This window comes from Balaenoptera ricei, chromosome 14 (genome assembly GCF_028023285.1).
Source record: "Balaenoptera ricei isolate mBalRic1 chromosome 14, mBalRic1.hap2, whole genome shotgun sequence".
Classification (NCBI taxonomy): domain Eukaryota; kingdom Metazoa; phylum Chordata; class Mammalia; order Artiodactyla; family Balaenopteridae; genus Balaenoptera; species Balaenoptera ricei.
The window spans coordinates 85698902-85720449 of NC_082652.1; the positions used below are offsets into that span (position 1 = coordinate 85698902).

General features: G+C 42.1%; 1 protein-coding gene and 1 long non-coding RNA gene across 4 annotated transcripts in view; one reads left to right on the top strand and one right to left on the bottom strand.

Moving 5' to 3' along the window:
- Positions 1 to 10780, bottom strand: part of TMX3 (thioredoxin related transmembrane protein 3) — a 44098-nt gene extending 33318 nt beyond the window's left edge. For both annotated transcript variants that reach the window (XM_059894189.1, XM_059894190.1), the window contains exons 1-4: positions 10551 to 10780; positions 9493 to 9547; positions 2832 to 2871; positions 1480 to 1603 (exon numbers count right to left, since the gene is read on the bottom strand). In XM_059894189.1, the coding sequence (XP_059750172.1) occupies positions 1480 to 1603; positions 2832 to 2871; positions 9493 to 9547; positions 10551 to 10596 (265 nt within the window). In that variant the 5' untranslated portion in view covers positions 10597 to 10780. The remainder of the gene's footprint in view (positions 1 to 1479; positions 1604 to 2831; positions 2872 to 9492; positions 9548 to 10550) is intronic.
- LOC132347572 (uncharacterized) overlaps positions 10686 to 21548 on the top strand; it is a 44942-nt gene continuing 34079 nt past the window's right edge. For both annotated transcript variants that reach the window (XR_009497230.1, XR_009497229.1), the window contains exons 1-2: positions 10686 to 11074; positions 15135 to 15275. This is a non-coding gene — a long non-coding RNA (uncharacterized LOC132347572). The remainder of the gene's footprint in view (positions 11075 to 15134; positions 15276 to 21548) is intronic.

Genomic DNA, 21548 nt, shown 5'->3' on the forward strand with positions numbered 1-21548 from the left:
AAAAGTCCACTTAGATGATCTTTTTGTCTCTAACTGTTCTTTTCATCTGTTCTTCTTTTCAAAAACATTTTTATCAAATCATATGCCTTCTCAAAAATGTGTATTACCTCTCAATTGACAACTGATAAAATCCAAAACACTTTGTCCCACCTGAGAGGCTCTTAAAATCTGGTATTATCCCTTAGCACCTTATAAGTACTAGCCATTGTTCTAGGGGTTTTGAATAAGAAATATTAATACAGTCCTCACAACCTTGAGAATTATCACTCTCTCATTTACAGACAAGGAAACTAAAATTAAGAGAGGTTAAGCACTTCCCCAAAGCCACAAAAGTAAGAGATGATAGACTTGGGCTTAAAACATACGTCTGTCTTGTTCCAAACTTATATCCAGAGTACAGTGCTTATTTCCTAAAATGAAATATGCATTTTACATTTCATACTTCTACTTTCTTCATTAATTAAAGGAAAAGGGAACCTACATTTATTGCATAGTACGAGGGACTGTACATGTGCTACCTCATTCTAATCTCAAAACAACCAATAAAATATTCATTACAATTAAATATTTACCCGTGTGCAAATCAAAGTTTTAGAGACGTTAAGAAACTTTCCCCATGCTACAGGGCAAAAGTAGTAGGCAGAGCCGTATTTGATCTACTTTCTGAAGCCATGCTCTTTCCAAATCTGTGTGATACCTTATACTTCTCTAAACTTAATTTTGCCTTTTCCCAAATCCTTTAAGACAGGTGTTGGTAAATTTTATCTGTACAGGGTCTGATAATAAATATTTTAGGCTTCGTGGGGCCTACAGTCTCTGTTGTAACTACTTGAATCTGCCTCTGGGACATGAAAACAGCCATAAATAAGGGTAATCAAAGGAGAGTGACTTGTTCCAGTCGAGCTGTATGTACAAAGCAGGCGGGGGCCAGACTGTCCAGCGCTGTGGTTTGCCAGTTTCTGCTCGAAGACATTCTAGTCTTTGGTACAGACTCACTAAACTCTTTTTCAGCTCTATGATTTTGCTTTAATATTCTCTCTAATGTGAACACTTTCCCGATCCTCACTTGTATTTATCCTAACTCAGCTTGCCCTTCGAGTTCCCGTTACTCCTCTACCATGCCATTCAGGCTACTCAGACAGCAAACTCTCACTCTTAAGCCATGCAGCAATATCAAGAGTTCAACACTCAAATTTCTGTGGCTGTCTCAGGCAACTGATATCTCAAGTGGGCTCAAAATAGGAACAATGGCTCATACATCTATATTGGGTATAAGATTAACATAGACTGCATATTACACATTCAATGGTTAATTCATCTAACTCATAAAATATACAGTCTGAAATCTCTAAGATAATTTTAATTTTACATGAGCAAAAAAATATATATATTTCTTCCTCTTACCTTGAATACTGCTTCATGTAATTAAAACACTTTCATTACGAGAACAGTAGAATAATAAACTGAGTAGATGCTTACTGGAATAGGAAGTAGCGTCCATCTTTCCAACTTTAACTGGAGAACCAATGTTTTTCATCTCGAGACCAACTTCATTCCAAATTGGTTCCAGTTTTTTACAATGGCCACACCATGGTGCATAAAACTTGTTTGGAAAAAAAAGAAAAGAGAGAGAGAGAGAGAAAACCACTAAAATACTGTGCTACTTTGGGTATCAATCTTAATTTTAAAAGAATCTTTTTGACTAAATGATTGGATAATAATCTATTTTAGACAAAAAGTCTAAATATAATTTTTAAAGTGGTTTCAAAATAAAAGAACACACATATACACAAACCTAGACAGGTCATCTCCTAGGATATACCTCAACACTGATACTACTTTAAGTTTAAATGACTATTGATATCTATTTAAAGTAGATGATTTACAATAAAGCATCTTTGCTCCCAAGTATGTCCATGTTATATATAAAATTAAACCACCAAATACACTTCATATATCATATGCACACCCCTTAAGTGTTAATGATAAATATCAATTTATTTCTATTACAAAAATTCCAACACAGTAGGTGCCTCTGCTGTTCTAAGCGTAACCACTGGTAAGATGTGGGGAATCATCAGGATGACTGGTTTGGTATAGTGACAAGTCAGGCTGATGAAACTAAAACCCTAGTTCGTTCCTCTTCAGAATCACCAGATGGCTGGGGTGGTACTTAGGTTCCTCCAGTGAAATAGTGTAACAAACTGCTTGTTGTACTTTTACGAAACAAGATTTATCTCTCTTTTAATATTACACTATGGAAATGTTCAAACATATACAAAAGGAAAACAGACAGAATTAAACAAGGGACCTTTACGCCTCATTGCCTGGCTTCAATAACTGTCAGCTCTGCCATTCTCATTCCATCTCTTTTGCTGCCACTCTACTTTTTTACTGAGGCATGTCAAAATGAATCCCAAACATCATAAGGTTTAAATACATTCAAAACATCAAAGTGAGGAAAGGAAAATGAAAATCTGATTTTGTTCACTCCTAAGATAAAAATATGATTTTGACTGCCAAGTGATATTACTATACTCAATCTCTTGGATAATATGAAAAAATAAGAGTGAATTCTGTAATAAAATCATACCGTAATCTCCCTCAGACATAATCCACAAGTGGACCTCACTGAATTTCATCATTTCCCTGCCAGGAATCCTAAGGCTTTGACGTTCACTTTAATATAAAAACCCAAATGGTACTACCTGAGCAAACAAAGTGGGTAATATACATTAGTACTGTCTATTACATATTGGGGTGAAGAGAATGCAAAATAACACTTAAAATGGTAGGGGCGGTTACTTAGTACAAAAAGTTTACATACTCACATCTACAAGCCAAATGTCATCCTTTCGATTTTCTTTAAATCTAAAAAACAAAAACAAGAAAACAAATCTTTGATTGTAGGTTTCCACTTTACAACTGAATAGTACAGGTAAAGATAATAAATTGATAAATATAGGAGCATAGAACAAATTCTTTCAATAAATTTTTATTTTTACTGAGAGACCTCTAGATCTTATCCATTAAACATCTTAATAAAAGTAGAGAAATGATAATTAGGAGTAAAGAATCAAAAAAAAAAATTAAAGTGGGACTTTGTAGAAACACAGACAGACAAATGCTTTAGCCTGTAGCCCCTCTACTCCACTTACACCTGTGCATTACAGAGCGGGCCTGAGGCGTCAGCCTCAGAAAAGTCTGCTTGCAGGACTGGTCCCTGGGTGGCATCTGGGAACCTGAATTTCAGGAGGGTTCCCACCATTTCCTGTTAAGGGTGGTTCACTGGTCTCCCACTGTACAAACAATGTGGTTTGGTGATGAACAGCTACTTTCCTTCAGGAAGTCTGGAATTTTGGTAATGGCTAGGCAGAGGGGTGCTTGCATGGCCAATCCCCAATAAAAATTCCTGGGCAGAGTCTCTAATGAGGTTCCTTGATAGGTAGCATTTCACACTTGTGGTTGCAACTCCTGATGAAGAAATTAAGCACGTCCTGTGTGACTCTACTGAGAGGACTCTTGGAAACTTGTTCCTGGTCTCCCCTGGAATTCGCCCCACGTGCCCTTTCCCTTTGTTGATTTTGCTTTGTGTTCTCTCACTGTAACAAATCATGGCTCTGACTTCCACGACAGGCTCAGTCCTCTGAGTGTTCCTAGTCAATCAGTGAAGCTGGGGGTGCTTTGGGGAACCCTGACACAATACAAAGAATTTTCCTAAAACACAGTTCTGATCATGTTACTCTTATTTGACATTTTCTAGGTCCCTTCCCACCACCTACAAAAAAAAGTACAAATTGCTACACTAATCTGGCTCCAACTTATCTTCCCACTCAAATATAAGCACCCAATCAAATATATATGATTATATATTTGAGTATATAATCATACTCAAATATGAGTATGATTTCCAATCAGACTATGGTACTTACCACAGCTAAACTCACAATGTTTGACTTTCTACATTCTTTCATATTCAAATCCTATCCAGCCAAAAGCACTGCTAACTCTGTAATGTCTTCCTAAGTTCCTCAAAGCTAGAAACGATCTCTCCATATCATCTTTACCCTCTTTATGATTCTCATCAATTTCCACACGTTGTAGTTACTTAAATATTATCCAACCATAGATACGCTAAGCGAGAAGGAGTGTATTTGTTTCATCTCCTAGTGCCTTGCACAGCGATCTATATTCAATTTGTACTGGATGAATGACAAAAGTTCTCTGTGGGGATATTCTAATAAGATTCTTAACCCTATAGGTAAGACAAAGAGAATATATCCCCATACCATAGCTGTTAGGTCCAAAGGTGTTCACATCTACACAACTACAACACAGTCTGCTTTGTACCACAGACAAGGACAGCGCCCTTAATCAATCCCCGAAATATTTTGGCTTGGCTCCCCTTGTGGTTTATAGTAAAAAATTCTATTTTATATTCATCTCGTGGGGCTACCCAGGAATGTGTCACAGCCACCTTAAGCAAGTTGTTGAACCAGAGCCCTCTAATTGATGGTCATTATTCTTGAGGGCTTTGTAGACAAAACCCCATGCTCTGTACCCAGTGGCCAATGTTGGAGGTTGCCATCCCCCCCTCCTTGATGTTTAATAGCCATCCTCCTCTCCCACCAGTTTGAGTCTTTGGGAAGGAGTCGAAGGGTACAGAAGTCCCTTACAGAGCCCCACATGGAGTGGAAAGTGTTGTAATTGTAGAAGAGCATACAGTTAAAGGAAGGGGCAGACAACGTGTTCACACATGCAGGGTTAATGAGAAGTACTGGACTGGGAAATGCTGCCTTCAGCCCCCAGGCCGCTTGCCTGAGATGTGTAATCCAGGCCGTGATAATCTTGTCCCCTCCCATCTGCTGACTAAGCCTGTCCTTTAACTGTTCATTAAAATGCTCAACACCCCTGTGGATTAGGGGTGATACGGAGAGTCCACTGTATGCCCCATGACTGAGCTCACTGATGTGTAGCTTGGACTGAAAATCCAGGGCTGTTAGCAGATACAGTGCTCTCAGGGAACCTGAATAGGAAACAAATGTCGTCCTATAGGGCCTGACAGTGTGGCCCGAGTCAGTGGAATGCGTGGGGATGGCTAGACAAAGTGTCAACTGCAGTCAGGATCCAGGGGGATACTATGGGTGGGATGAGGTGCCTAGTGTGTTCTATCTGCTGAGAACGCCCTGGCCCAACGTGAAGTAATGTGTTCCTGGGTAGTTATGTGTAGCCTTGACCAGGGTCTGACAAGCGGGACAGCTTTTTCATGCTGGCTCAGTCTTCCCACAGCAGTGGCAATCTGTGCATGCCAGCTCAACCTACAACAGTGTCTGAATTTCCAAGGGCCATCCTCTTGTGGATCCAGGAGGCAATTAGCTGCACATCTGCTTGCTCTGGGGTGGAGAACAATTCAGTTCCTGTGTTCAGCTGACAAGCACGGGATGCTCATTGGTCGTTTCCCTTTGTCAGCACAGGGGCCTTCCTGGTGAGCAACCACGGAGGAAACAAAACGCTTAGTAGGGGCAGAACCGATCTTCATCTCAATGTCCCATCCTCACAGGGGGTCTGCTTTATATGCCACACAACCAACGGCCAAGCCATTTGCCAGAGCCCAGCGAGTCAGTGAACATACAGCAGGGCCTATTTGCGAGGGCTGGAGCGAGGAGCAGGTGGGGGAACAGCAGGACAGACCTCAGTCTTCCACACTGCATGAAGCTGCCCATTGTGCAAAGGTCCTTTACCACGCTTGGGAAGGACAGGTCTCTTTCAGGTTGGATGCGGGCTGCACCCAGCTCCATCCCAGGAGGAGCCATCAGTGAACCAGGCCCATAGGTGGTATGGGAGGTCTCTATTATCCGGGTCCCCCTTGGGCCAGAGGAGGCAGTGGCTCCTTGGGTGTTACTCCTGGGAGGTGGGGGGACACTCGGGAGACCTTTTCACTGAATTGTGAGACTCCAGCTGAGCTCCTGGCGGTGCCATTCCTAGTTCATGAGATTCCAAAGCTATCGTTCTTCAGCAACATGATTAGAGTATCTGCTCATGAGTCTACTACCACGCTTATCCACCAAGGGCCAACAGGCCAGTAACTGCCTCTCAAAAGCCATGTATCTTTCAGCCAACTTGGGGGGCTTATCAGGTCTATGCTGGTTTGTGATGTCGTCCTTCTGCCACAGGCTCCCATCAGCGAACTGAGAGGTTGCTGAGATGTGTAACTCAAACGGCAGATGTGGACCAGTGAGACCCAGGAGAAGGGAAGCCTGGTGGCCTGCCTAAGGGCCTCTAGAGTATCCTGTTGGTTGGTGCCCCACTCAAAGGCAGTGGCCTTTCTAGTACCTGATAGCTGGGTGCCAGATCCCTGCAAGAGTTATGTGACAACATCAGTAGCCCAATAAGCCCATCAGTCCCTGAGCCTTTTTTATTTTGGGGGTCAGAAAGGGCCAAGAGTTTGGTAATGATCTCCCCTAGAATGAGATGTTGTACTGCTTCCCACATCACCCCCCAGGAATCTCAGTTGTTACACTTTGTGGGTATTAACAGCCCAGCCATGTTGCCACCTGTGAGTCATCATGGTGTCGGGTCCTTGTTGGACAGCGACCCTGTCTGGGCAATCTAGGAGCTGTAATCAATAGAGTGGAAGGTCTGTGCTCCCTCTAGGAGTTCTTCCAGGTCATGGCCTACCTACTGAGAGCAGACAGGCAGGGAATTTAGATACGCATAGGATATTAAAGGTGTGCTGAATCCATTCCCAATGAAGGAAATTTATCCGTATCAGCCCAGTGAAGACACTCGCTGGCACCTGACATCATTAATGCCGCAAACCAAGCTCCCTCTAGTAGCATCTTCCTGATGTCAGGTACCACCATGGTACTGAGCCACCTGTCATCAGTGTTGAGTCTCCAGGTACCCAAGGCCTTGTGCACAGGCCAGAGGGGGTCGGGGCGGGGGGGCTCCCGAATAGAAAAAGTCTCACAGAGCACTCTGGCTTCCTTTAGCTCAGCTACTTCTTTTACTCACCAGGCAGCCAACACCGTTTTGGGGAGACAAAGGCACTAAGAGCTGAAGGTCGGGTAGGTTCAGTCTTGCAGTGCTCCAAGAAGATGGCCTCAGGTGCAGCAACCCCCACTGGGGCCTGGGGACCACGGCGAGCAGGAGCACGCACAGCTAACACATCTATACCCGTTAGCATGCTGAAGAGGAGGGGCCCATAAGTGCTCAGCCAGAACGGGCCTGGGCAAGCGTGCTGGCGTTGGTCATCACAGACTCAAAGCCCGACAGCATTATACGTCTCCTCCTCCTCCTGGTAGCAGGGGCTGTAGGGATCATACTCACCTGTATACTGATACCCAAAAGGCCCAAGAAGTGCAACTCTCCTCCAACTCACCAATGAACTCTGACCTTGGCAGCCCCCCCGGGGAGAGAGAGGCCTCCACCGAACACCCTGTCAAGGTCTGGGTAAAGGTTTTGGCACTCTCTGACTTGTCTCCAGACTCACTAGGCAGGATGGTGGGCGTAATTCTAATAGCCACAGGGCTGTCATCATGCTGACCTTTGAAAAAGCCCATCAGACCCCTCACAGGTTGGTACCTGGCCATGAGGTCCGTGGTAAGGAGCCTATGAATCTCCTCCTTTGAGACCCCGTTATTGAGCAACCTCACTCAGAGCTTCTGGAAAGGCTCTTGCATGGGTCATCCCGGAGAGGGCACCAGTTCCCACTTACTGTCACTCTGTGCTGGTCAACCTTTGTGCTCTTCATGGTGGCTGCTTTTCCCGTGTCCAGAAATTTGTCAGTTAAGGCTTGGACTGTGTCACAGACTGACTGACCTGACTTCATGAGAAGGCTGAACTGGGTCCAGTAACAAACAGGAACAGGAAGGACAAACCTAGAGCTCTGAGTCTGCTTGACAGTCTCATTACTCACTGTTCCTAATCCCGCACCACAGGCCCAGGAGACCACCAGAAGGCTTGCAGGGCCACTTCCTCCTCTGTGAAGGAGGGCCAGATGTGTTCTTCAGTTACCGGAAACTCACTACAGATGGGCCCAAACCGTTAGTTCACGGAGCACCCGGCCGAGGAAGGTTAGGGTCCTGGGCATCTGCACCTGCCCATCCCTGCTTCTGCCTCCTCCTTAAGCAGAGTCACGCTGTTAGGGCGTTCTTAAGGATCAGGTCTAGAGCGACACACCCTTCCAGGCACCATGAAGTTTAACAAAATCACCTCTGTGTTAACAATGGTTTCCCTGAGAACCAAAGTGCCCATCAAAAATCCACTAGGGCGCCCAATACCCATTAGCAAGGCTGCTGAGGGCCCCGTGGCATCTTTGGGCTTTCCGCTCTTCTAGAGCAGGACTGTGCCCAACTGACCACCCTGCTGCTGTACCAATTCTGTTGTGTACAGGTGGTTAATTAGGACAACAAGCCAAACTGAAAGTCACAATCGAGACTTTATTCACTTACTGCGACAGTGCAAGCCAAGAGGCAGAAAAAACAGGTGCCAGCCCTTCAGTGTTCCGTTTTTCTGGGCGGAACTGGAAGAGCCGAGGGGTCAGAGAAATTCACCTCACTGTTGAGGAGCCCTGAACCAAAGGCTTCTGCCTCTCTCAGGACCCATGGGCAGAGGGAGGGAGAAGGGAAAGGACAGGAGTGGAAAGGTACTGAGTCCAAGTGGAGAAAAGTGCCTCAGCCACACCCCTCAATAACGAGCTTCCCAGAGGAGGTTTTCCTAAGAAATGCCTTAGGTGAGGCCCCCAACAAGGAGGCCTTCACAAGAGGCAACTGGGCTAAGAATGAAGACTCGCACATGAGCACGGCTGCCCTGGGGGCCTGAGTCTATGACTACAACTCCCTCCAGAGACTGCAGGGCATTGGCTGTGCCCCAAGCCTGGTGTGGGGAGGGCAGCTTCCCGCTGGAGGCCTGCCAGGAAAAGCCTTGTAACTGCCTATGGTCAGGCCTGAAAGATCAATCACGCACAGGATTTTGGTCTGAAGCAGCACTCCTCACCTACTATAAGCAAGGCCTTGTGATTAATGCTGTGTTACGGCGTGGTTACCAAATTCCAGCCCCCACTGAGTAGTGACTAAGGCCAAAAGACTTAACAAATGTACAGGTAAAATGGTAAGACAGAAGAGTTTGCCAATTTTTTATTCTTATAACTGTTCATAAAACTCTTGAGCACAATCCCATTTCATACATATATAGCACTTAGGGCAACTCCTGGAACAAAACTGGTGTTACATTAGCATTGGTCATTACTGTCTCTGTTATTAAAAGATTACATTCACACTTCGCAGTACATTTGAAACTAATATAATATTGTAAATCAACTATACTTAAAAAAAAAAATCTACCTCCATACAGAATTAGCAAATTATGTAGTGTAGATTAAGTGCTCAATAAAACAAGTGTTATTTAAAAAAATATTAGATTCATACAAACATTCAGATAACATCACAGTTGGAAGAAGTGAAGATACTATTTTAAAAAATATATACTCACGATTCATCTAAATCTTCTACATATCCTTTACAGAAAGCCATATCAAGTAAAAAAACTGAAAAAAAAAAAGACAAAATGTATACAGTATAATAAATGCTGATTTATCTTTTGGCTTATATGCTTATTCACCTATAAAATGTTTTTGGTTTTTTACAGCCTACCAAAAAACTCATCATTCATCCATCTCAGGGCACAAATGATGCAAAAGCATAAGCACTGTAGTTCACCTGTTTAATAAATACTTACGACCGTATGGTGACAGCAAGTTCTACGTAGGCTAGTAAATCTGAGACACCGAATTTCTCTTTAAATATATGTTTATTTTCATTCTATTTTTCCTTTTTACCATTCCATCTTTTTGGAGTAGAGATGAAAATTGTTCTTCTATATTTCTTTTTCTCTAGTAACAATTATCTTCTCAGTATAAACTTCAAACGCCATTCAAAATACCGTTCCCCCCGTCCCCAAATTCATAGATAGAAACAAAATTGAGCTACACTCCTAATACTGATTACAGGACAGTGCGTGGCACGTAGAGGGAACGAAACGGCTGCTGTGTAAGTGGACACACTGAGGTGAGAACCAGGGTACCCGATGCCGGCCAGAGAATGAGAAAGGCCAACACGCCCGCAGGTCACTTCTCACATCGCACAGCCCCCGGAGGCCCGACCAGGACCCGTCCTTGAACCTCCCTCTCTTGGCCCCCGCGTGGGTAAAGAGTCTTCAGATGTGACAAGACTCAGAACCCAAAGGCAAAGCAGGTTTGGCCGCCAGCTGGGAAGGCAGCATCCTTGACACCCATCGACGGAGTCAGCGCTTCTGAAACTTCCTGCCGCACCGAGAACGGAAGCAAACGGAAAGCGCGGATGCCCAGCGAAGCTGCGCCGGGGAAGGACCCTAAGGCGTCCTCTCAGTCTCGGGACCCAGGCCCCGGAGGGCATCTCGGAGGCCCCGCAGGCCTCTCCCCACCCCGGGCCAAGATCCTGCCAGGCCCCCGCACCCGATCCCATCGGGGGAGGGTCCCCGCACCCGCCCGCATCGCCCCGCGCGGCCTTTACCTGTGGCGCAGAGCCGCAGGGCGGCCCCGCGTCTCCGAGCTGCCATGCTCGCCGCAGAGGAGCTGCAAGAGCCGACTCTGCAGAGCGGAGAGAAAGAGACACCGGCGGCCGCCGCCTGCGCTCCCGGAAAGGGAAGCCGGCCGGCCTGGGCGCGGAAGGGAAGCTGCGCGGGGGCGGGGCAGGCCGGCCTCCACTACCCTCCTAGGACCCCGCCGACCTCCGCCTCTGAGCATGTGCGGAACTACGGCGCCTGCGCGGAACTGGGACGCCTGCGCGGTCGCGTCCTCGAAGCCTCTGCTCCGGGGACCGCCTCGGGGAGCGTGGGAACCTAGTGTAGGGGCGCTTTCCTGTGGTGGCGGAGTGTTGCGTGGGTGTGCGTGGGGGTCGGGGGCGTTTCCGGGAAGTTAAACGCCTGCTAGACTTTGAGCGGAAGCTGAGGGGGGCTGGCGACGCTTGAGGCTGAATCCTGCCGTCTCTTTCACCTGCTGCTCTTGAGCAGTTAGCAATCAAATTCGTGAAAAGAGGTGGGTGTTAGCAGTGGGTAGAAAGATGGAAGGCTCTGGGTGCTGCGTGACCTTACATATGTCTCCAGAATGAATTTGGAATTTTCTTTGCCCCTGTTTGCAAAATGCGAGGTCTGTCTCATTTTGCTCCATGAATGCGTTTTTGCCAAGAGTCCCCTCTTAAACAGTGTTCCTCTTGAAACCTGAAAACATGAAGCTGATCATGGGGTATTATTATTTTTTTTTGATGATTTGTTCCAGTTTCCTGATTTTTGAAATAAAATACTTACCAGAAAATATTTATATTGCTATCTGTTTTTCTGCATAACAAAAGTAATTTATAAAAGCCATCTAGTTTTATACGGTAGTGACTGCTGCGGAAACTACATCTGACTTAATATGAAACTTTTATAGGAGGAGAAATAGCAGAGGATTTAGATTAAGTCAATTATTGAACGTGTGTTATGAGAACAGAAATGGATTATGATGTCAGCCCATTCACCGTAGGTTCAAAATTCCATCAGGCAGAAAGCTCATAAAACACTGCTATTCCTAATGACTAGAAGATTAAGTTATAATCTGATTGAGAGCAAACCCTAGGTTTCATCCCTTTTATGCATACAGCATAGTAGCCGGTGCAGGCATTCAGCAGATTCAAATACGTCTATTTTTAAATTGAGCATCTAATTTATTCTAAAAGTTTAGCATATGTAAATATTTAATCCTCACGAAAGTTCTTAAAGAGTGTAAATGAGGACCAAGGGGCTCAGAAGCTAATTTGGTTAATAATTTAAAATGATGGAGTTGCCATTTGAAACAAAGTCCCAGACTCCAGAGCTGGAATTTTTTCTGTAACAGGACATGACTTCTCAGGATTTCTTTCTGCCCTGGAATTTTCTCCCTTTCTCTTCCTTGTCTCCTTTTTCAGTCATCCTATTTTGGCTAATGGTGCAAATGTTTGACCAATTTCCCTGGAAGTTATGCTAGGTATTTCCCTACTTAATGTTTTCCATATTCAACTGCTCACCACATCTTGTTGCTTTTATTGCCTAAATATCTCTTCAATCTGTCCCCATTTTCTTCATCTCCATTATCCCCAGGTCAGAGTCTCATCTTCTCTTGCTTGGATAATTGAAATAGCCTCCTAATTGGGCTCCTAGCCTCTAGTTTCCCCTCTAAGGCACTCTGTGTGTCACTTCCTAAATGGATGTTTCAGAAATACAATTCAGAACTTTAATACAAAATCAGATTACTTTAAACTTTAACACTGCTCGCTGGGATACAGAATAAAATCATAGCTCTATACTATGTGCTAGTACTTTCATTATCTGTTGTTTCCTCTAATTTCTCCCCCATTAGTCCCATCCTCCACTAACTATGCAGCGCTCGCAACAGTTCCCTACTGAACCAACCTTGCTGTTCTCATCCCTTGCACTTTGTGTAAAATAATCTTCGTTAGTTAGATTGAATCTTATTACCATCAGTGTGTTTGCTGTTTTAGCAAAAATCTCCTATGTTGCACTCTCTTTAAAAAAGGCTTTACTTTTTTAAAAGCAGTTTTAGATTCACAGCATAATTGAGAGGAAAGTACAAAGGTATCCCCCCAAAAGAAGCAGACTAAAAAATTCTCATTCTCATCTATTTCAAAATTCTGTCTTCCACAGTGTGTAAAAGAAAATATATTTTTTTAGAATTTTCATCACAGCTTAAATTAGCAGATGGAGCACAAGGAAACCACTCTTGACCCAGGCCTGTGCTTCCCAATAGCATAACCACTAGCCACATGTGGCTACTGAGCTCTTGAAATATGGCTAGTGAGATGCAGTTACTGAATACTAGTTTTATTTAATTTTGATAAAATTAAATTTTAAATTGATACTTGATTCAGTTACTGGAAAATGTTTATGTATGGCTGGAAAAACCTAAAAATACATTGGACTTTGAAAACAGTAAAAAAAAGAATGTAATGTTTCTCATTATCTTGATTATGTCGAAATTATAATATTTTAGGTATGAGATCATAAAATGTATTAAACTTAATTTAACCTGTTTCTTTTTATTTTTCAATGAGACTACTAGAAAATTTAAAACTACATATGTGGCTTGCATTATATTTCCATTGCACACTGCTGACCTAGACAACCTGAAAATAATCAGAATAGAGCATTGATCTGAAAATGGTCAAAACAAAACAAACTTTTTAAAGGTTTTTGTATAGAAAACAGGCTAAATTTACAAATGCTAAAACTTGTGTTTAGTAAGTTCATAGTACAATATGGAATACATTTTTAATTAAAAATGTGTGTTTTTCCTGATTATCTGTCTCCAGTGGTGATGAATTTCCCTGACATTTAGAAGGTTCTGTATTAAATATGACATGTTTTTAGGAATCCTTTCAAATTAACTACATATTATACATATATATGCCTTGTGTGTTATATATACACATCCTAACCAAAAGGCATGTACAAGGATGTCTATAGCAGGTCTATTTGTAATTGTAAAAAACTGAACAACTCAAATGTCTAATAGCAGAATGGATACTATAGCAATGTGCTATGTAGCAATAGAGAATGAATTAACTTTTGTGGAGGGAACTCCATCGATGCATCTCATGAACAAAATGTTGAGCAAAAGTGAGAAACCAAAGAAAGGTACTCACTACATGATATGATTTGAGCTTAAAGCTCTAAAAGCAGCGAATTAATCAAGAGTGTTAAAAGTCAGGGGTACAGCTAATGTTTTGTTTCTTGATCTGAGTGCTGTTACACAGATGTGTTTACTTTGTGAAAATGCATTGAGCTCTGTCCTTATGATTCATGTACTTTTCTGTATATAGACTCTAACCATAAAAGTTTAAAGGTAAGAATAAAACTATATATTTTTAAATGGAAAGATCATTGTACAGCATTAAAGCGGTGCTTCTCATATGTACTAAGCATCAGTGACCTGGAGAGCCTGATCAAACACAGTTTCCAGCCACTCCTTACAGACTCTGAGTCAGTAGTTCTGAATTTGTATTTCTCACAAGTTCCTGGGTGATGCTCTTGCTTCTGGTCTGCAGATCTCCTTTAGTGGTGTTGAGGGAAAATAAATTCAGAAAATACTATTAATTTTTAGATTGATTTGTGTAACATATATGAGGAAAAAAACTAGAAAAAATTACATTTTATAGTTGTTGTTTAATGGTTTTATTGTTAATTTTAAATGACAATTTTAAAAAGTTTTATTTTTAAATGTATCAGTTTTAACTTCTAATATGGGAAATACTGTTAGATACAACCCACATTTTTTAAAAAAAGGTCTTTGGAGACCTCGGTATATTTTTAAGAATTTACAGAGGTCCTGAGACCAAAAGTTTGAAAACAAAGTAGACATTTATAGAACTCTACATTCAACAAGCAGGGAATGTATACACATGGAAAAAGTAAGAGAAAATCATATACCTAGTGTATCATAAAGTAAGTTTCAACAGATTGAAAAAAATTTGTCATTGCTAATATATTCTTTGACCACAACACAATTAGTTTATAAATCTATAACAAAAGAAAATATTACCCAAATCTAGAAATTTAAAAACACAAATAACATGTTTGAAAATGGTAGGAACTACAATATACTTAGAACTAAACAAGAAAGGAAAATATGCTTATTAAAATTGTAGGATGCAGGAAAATCTGTACATTTAGAGAAATTTATAGACGTAAATGTTCTTTTATTTTAGAATGAAAAAGAATGAAAATCAGTGAAATAAATATTCTCTTTAAGAAGTGGGAGAAACAACAGAAAAAGAAGGTTCAAAAGATAAAAAGGGACATTCATTTTATTTTATTGTGCTAGGAACTGTTCTATGCACTGAGAACATAGCATTGAACAAAGTGGACTCTAGTGAAGTTTATTTCCTAGTGGGTTATTAAGAGTTATCACTTATGGCACATATATAGTCAGGCTGTGTTCTAAATGCTTTAAACCTTAACTCATTTAGAGAGATAGGGAAAAAAGATACAGTAGAGAGACTCAAAGAAGTCCTAAAGTGTGGTTTCTGAAGCAATCGATAAAATGGGTACATTTCTTGTTATAGTGAATCCGGAAATAGAGAAGATATGAAAGAGGATGAAGAAATGAAAATACATCTAAAGCATTCAGAAATCACCAGGATACAGGATGAATCATACTTCAGGCCCAGGGAAGTGGAAGTCATTTTAATCTTGGACCAGTTAAAGTAAGACAGCTCCTTCATTCATCCCATTCTTATTCCCTACATACCAAGTCTTGAAGGGTCAAGGCCCAGTTAGCTAGCTGGGAAAGGCAGAAGAGAGATGGTAAATCAAGACACTCTATCGCACTGCAAGTTTCCAGCCTACAACAGTCTCTTGGAGGGGAAGGAGAAAATGTTGCCATTATTGATTATTCAATAAACTAATTACTAATTAATAATATTAGGACCAAAAGAGGGGCATAAATATAGATAGCTGAGATTAAAAAGATCAACTTTATTGCAATATCTATGAAAAAATGAAATCGGAAAGTTATAAAAATTCAACATACCAAGATAGATTCTAAAACTAAAAAGACGGTAATTGGATAGCCATTAAAGAAATCGAATCAGAAGTTTGAAATTAAAAAGAAAATATGCTATACAACTTTTATGGAAAAAAAAAAATGTCTTACAAACTCTTCCAGAGAATAGAAAAATAGGTAACACTCCTCAGTTGGTTCAATAAAGCTTGTATAAACTTGGTAACAAAACCAGAGGAGGCCTGGAATGAGAAAGGAATTATACAGGTCAATTCATTCATGAACAAAAATGGAAAAAAATTCCAAATAAAATATTATCAAACCAGATGTAGCAAAGCACCAGAAAAACAAACGTGGGTTAACATTAGGGGGAAAAATTAGTGTAAATTTTGCATAGTAACAGGTAAAAGATGAAAAATATGTAGTCATTTAAATGATTAAATGCAGTGAAAGAATTTGATACCCGTCAACTCCCCAATCATAATAGAAAATTAGGAATAGGACCATTCTTCAACATGATGTGCTGAGCAGGTTAATTTCTGGCAGACCCGGAATCTGTCTGAACTGTATTGCTAAAGTTCCTGCATGACACTAACCTCTGGTTCCAACACGTGAAACATGCTGATTAGTGATGTCACTTTTGTAACCATGGTTTGGAGGAGTTTTAGGGTGGTTTTTACGAGCCTGTCAGCATTGTTTATTGGCAAGAATGAGATTGATGATTTGCATCTCCCCCCCTGGAAACTTATACTGTTAAGGCTGATTTTGTAGCAAGAATATGTGTATATGACCAGCAAAATATTTTATAACCCAGTGATATTCCATTTTGGGCTCCCTAGTTCCAAGGCATTCTATGCACGTGTAGATCTTTCTGATCCAAGAAAGAAAGTGCTTACAACCATGACCCTTATAGAAGATAGAAACTTGTACCAAGCCTTCCCAGACCCCTCGCTATGAGATAGTCTTTGGCAGTGATCTGAACCTTTATTTCAACACTATAGTTATATTGTATCCTTTTCCTATAGTAGAGTATAAATTTATAAGTATTGTTATTCTGGGGTCCTAAGCCGTCTTCTTTAGCAATCAAACACTCTTTTGGTACAGTTGGCATTAGACGTGGGATTGCTTAGAAGACTTCTGACTTACTTTTTGCTGAAAGTGTGGCTTAGGCATTATTTAGAAAGAAAAAGGATGATTCTGAGAAAGGGGATGAAAGTGAACTATTGGTGCAGAGGTGGTTTCCACACTTGGTTTGAAGTTGCACAGGCTTTGAAATCAGTTACTGATTATAAGACTTTCCATTGCAATCTAGAAATGATAGAACCTAAATGCCAAGAGCGAGCAAAATTAGAAGACAAGAGCAAACTGATGACAGGTTGGCTAAATCCGTTCCAGTTGAAGCTTGTAATGTTAGCAAAAGTAAAGGTTCAGAATATCCTTGGGTTGAGTTTCATCCTCTTTGGCTAGCAAGTGGAGCTCCAACCACAGGAACCTGGGCAGTATAACTTCTGATGGGTCAGTTTAGCCTGGGAGACCCACTACAGCCAAGAAGGTAATCCAGGCAGGTCCAGTAGATGATGGAGGGCAGGAAACCAGTGGAGTAAGGGATTAATTAGTAACAAAGTGGAGGCGTTTTGTAAATTGTTACAAGCACTGTCCTGATGACCCTTGTTAAAATGGCTCCTGAGAATTTTAGATCAAGTTGCAGTGTCTCTGGCTTGGAACACTGTTGAGTAGAGGGGGATGTTTGCATTCATCCCTGATCCTCTTGGCTGCTATCTTTGTGGGGATAGTTCTAGGAAAAATCATTGCTGACGAGAGTGGATTAGGACAGGAGCTATTCATTCCTAGAATGAATAGAAGAGAAGAGTAATTACTCTGTCCTTCCCTTGTCATTGAAATGTCAGTATCTACTGAAGCTGCAGAAATGCTGCTGATGCAGGCAGCGCTGGACCGGCTCTGTGACAGTGAAACAAACTCACTATTTGATGCCTCTCACCCAGGTTGTGATACAAGGCGTCCCACCGTATGTGATTTTGGTCTTGAGACCTCAGAGGATGTAAAAGAGGCAGTTTTGGATCTTTAATCCCAGCTTCCTCCCATAAGACTTCAAGATAATACAAATGTTAGGGTTTTACCAAAAAAAGTAATCAAAACAAGCAAAGGGCAAGAATTCAGGACCTAATGGTGTGGAAGTCTTTAGATGGTTAATTTAAAATGGCATTAAAAAGGAGGAAATTGGATAGAATTTTATATGAAGCCAAGGAAACACAACTGTCTCTCCTTGAACTTCCCAAGATATAAAAATATCAAAGCAGAAATGCTTGTCTTGTCCAAAATTAGGGGAAATTCAGATAGAGAAAGGTTCTCATGAGCCTACAGCATCGAGTTTCCAAAATGCACACATTTACTACTAAGGCAAGGTATGGGTTTTCTATTACTACTTCTTGAAACAATAGAATTTACTATCTCATGGTTCTGTAGATTAGAAGCCTAGTAAGCTCAGCTAGTTTCCTTGCTCCAGGTCCCACAAAGCGAAAGTCAAAGTGTCAGAAGGCTCTGGAAAAGAACTTACATGCTCATTCCAGTTGCTGGTAGAATCCACTTCTATGTGGGTGTGGAACTGCAGCCCGTTTCCTTGCTGGCTGGTGGCTGGGAGTTCTTCTCAGCTTCTAAAGACCACCTACATTCCCTGACTGTGGTCCCCTTCAAAGCCAGCAGCAGTCGATCCAGTCCTCATGCTTCAGATCTCTCTAACTTTCCCTTCTGCTGCAACTCTCTGGCTTCTGCATTCCTCTTCAGTTTTCAAGGGCTCATGTGGCTACACTGGGTCCACCTGGATAATCCAGGATGCTCTCGCCATTGTAAATTCACCTGATTAGTAACCTTAATTCCATCTTTAAAGTTCCTTCAGGGAGGTGCCTAGGTTAGTTTTCAACTGAATCAACAAGGTATGTGAATCTTGATAGGACACCTTTAGAATACTGCAAACCACAAGCAGGAAGAGAGGAAGAGCATGACATGAAGGATGGGCTCTCCTGACCAATTCCTGTGCGAGAACCAAGGCCTTTTAGAAATCTGTGGGTGAGATGGCCTGCCAATGGAGAAGAAACTCTTTTAGGTCAGCTGGATACAGGAGCACTGCCTTGGCCTGCTTGTGAGCCCCTTGGGGAGGTGATAGAATTAATTTAGGGGAATAGAGAGATGCTACTATAAGAAGAATAAAAATTAAAGTCATTAAAAGTTGGAATAAGTGATTTTCAAAATTCTGCTGTGGGGGTAACTTCCTCACCTGAATGTATCATTGCTGTCTATGTAGTCCTTGACTAAAAATCCTTCCCTGTACTGAGTAGAACAAGGAAGATAAACAACTTGTAGATCTGCCCTAAATCCAGTAGTAACTGGATTTGAATAATGGGAGCCCTTAGAGTTTTGAAGTGGTTAATTTGAACCACTGTCATGTGCCTACAGCCACAAAAATTATCGTCCTAATTAAGGACAGGTGTGTTGATCCCACACCCTCACTCCACAGTAACCTGATGTTGCCCGTGAGGAAGATGATGGATCGTGGAGGCTGACCCAGGGCTACAGGAGACTCCAGTAAACAGCAGCCCTAATAGCTTCTGCAGTCCCCAGTATGGTCCAGACTATTCAACTGCTACCCATTATTCAACAAGCTAAAGATGACCGGTTTTCCATAGTTGACTTGGCTAATGCCTTTTTTCAATATCGGTTCCTAGGGAGTGTCATCCACAGTGTGCATTCACGTGGAATGGTTTCCAGTGTACATTTGCCTCAAGGATATTTGAACTCCCTTAAGTACTGTCACAAGTATAGTGAGGCAGATCTAGTGTAATACAGCTAGGTTACAGTGTTCTAGTGCTCAATAGAAATGACATTATGATTATTTCTGAAACGGAGAATCAACCTGAAAGCAACTTTACTATGATCATATGACTGATGGAAGATGGTTTATGAACCCTGAAAAGAATCCAGAACCTTGCATAGACTGTAAACTTTGGGAGGATTATATGGGCTGGAGTGTGCTGTGATACACTGCAGACCACTAGGAATACAATGTTCTTGTTCCCCAACCTCCGTTATTAGACTAGACAAGAGGCCTAATGCCTAATAGGCCTACTTGCTTTTGGAGAAATCATATCCTCCACTTAAAGACACTATTGGGCCTAATTAATTTACATCACCTGGGAAAAGGTCATTTTTGGTTAGCAGCTTGAACAACACAAGCTTTCTTGAAACTGCAGAGGCTGTAGCTCAAACTATCCTGTGTGGACCGTAATGGACTGAATTGTGTTGGAGCTTTAAATTCATATGTTGGAGTGCTAATGCCCAATCTGATGGTATTTTGAGGTGGGTGTTTGTGAGGCAGTTAGGTTTAAATGAGATCACAGTGGGCATATGATGGAGCCAGTGTCCTTATAAGATCAGGAAGAAACCAGAACTCGTGCTCTCTCTCTCCACCACGGGAGGATTCAGAGAGAAGTCAGCCACCTGCAAGCCAGGAGGAGGGCCATACCAAAGCCCAACCATGCTGCTCTCCAATGTTGGGTTTCCAGCCTCCAGAATTGTAAACCTTTGTTGTTTAAGCCACCCAGTTGGTGGTATTTTGTTACAGCAGCCTGAACTGACTGAAGTAGCTGGTTTCACAGGTTCTCATCTGGAGAGGAATTTACCTCAAGATGAATCATACCTCACATCTCACCACGTCTAATTTAGATGAGACTTTGGACTTATTTAGAGTTGATGCTGGAAGGAGTTAGGATTTGGGGGGCTGTTGGGATGGGTGAATGTATTTTGCATGCAAGAAGGACATGAATTTGGGGGATCCAGAGGCATAATGTTATAGACTGAATGTTTGTGCCCCCCTGCAAATTCATATGTTGAAGCCCTAACTCCTAATGTGATGGTATTTGGACATGGGGTCTTTGGGAGATAATTAGGTTTAGATGAGGTCATGGGGCAGGTGGGGCCCCCATGTTGGGATTAGTGTTCTTATAGGAAGAGGAAGAGACAGGAGCGCTCTCTTTCCCCCATATGAGGAAGTCACTTGCCTACCAGGAAGAGAGCTTTCATCAGAAACTCACCATGCTGGCACCCTCATCCCAGACTTCCCAGCCTCGAGGCCTGTGAAATAAATGTCTGTTGTTTAACCCACCCAGTCTATGATATTTTGTTAAAAGCTGCCTGTGCTGACTAATACAGACACCAATGTGGAAATGATATTCAAAGTGTCAACTACCTGCCTTCATGCAGACTCAAGTCTTCTTGGCAAAAGCCCATAATCATGGTCAACTAGAAAATTATCTTATACTGCTCAGATACACTGTGATGTATTTCTTTTAAAGATAGTTACTAGCTAGTTATTGGGTGTTTACCATGACAGCCCCATTAACTGAAGAACATAAAATTATATCAACTGCTGAATTACCCCCATGTCATGAGTAGTATCAAAAAAGCATCCCAACAAGAAGGGAAATGTTGAATTCCTTCATAAAATGGAAGGGATATTACAGCCATGATACACAGTGGGACTCAACCTTTTCATAACTTATTCATGAGCAAGTAGCCTGTTTTCCACTAGGACCTCCGAAAAGGCCATCTGAAGACTTGTCTGCTGCTCTTACTGATGGGCCTCATCATTCCAGCAATTTCCCAAGGATATAAGGGACTTGGCCTGATCCACAGGTGGCAGTTCCAGAATGGAGAGCCATGGCTCCATGAGGAAAATAGCTGTCCTGTGTCCAGCAAATCACAAACCCTTCACAGAAGAAGGCAAAAGCAAGTCAGCAGCCCGGTGGGCTGAGCTACAGGCCCTATTCCTGGCAGTAAGAGAACTGGACACAAGTAAAATCCCCGCAATTACGTGCTTATTGAATCTTGAATGGTTGCTTATGGACTTGCAGTTTGGTCTGGTAAGTGGACATAGATAACTGAATGATAAAGAGACCCCTGTGTC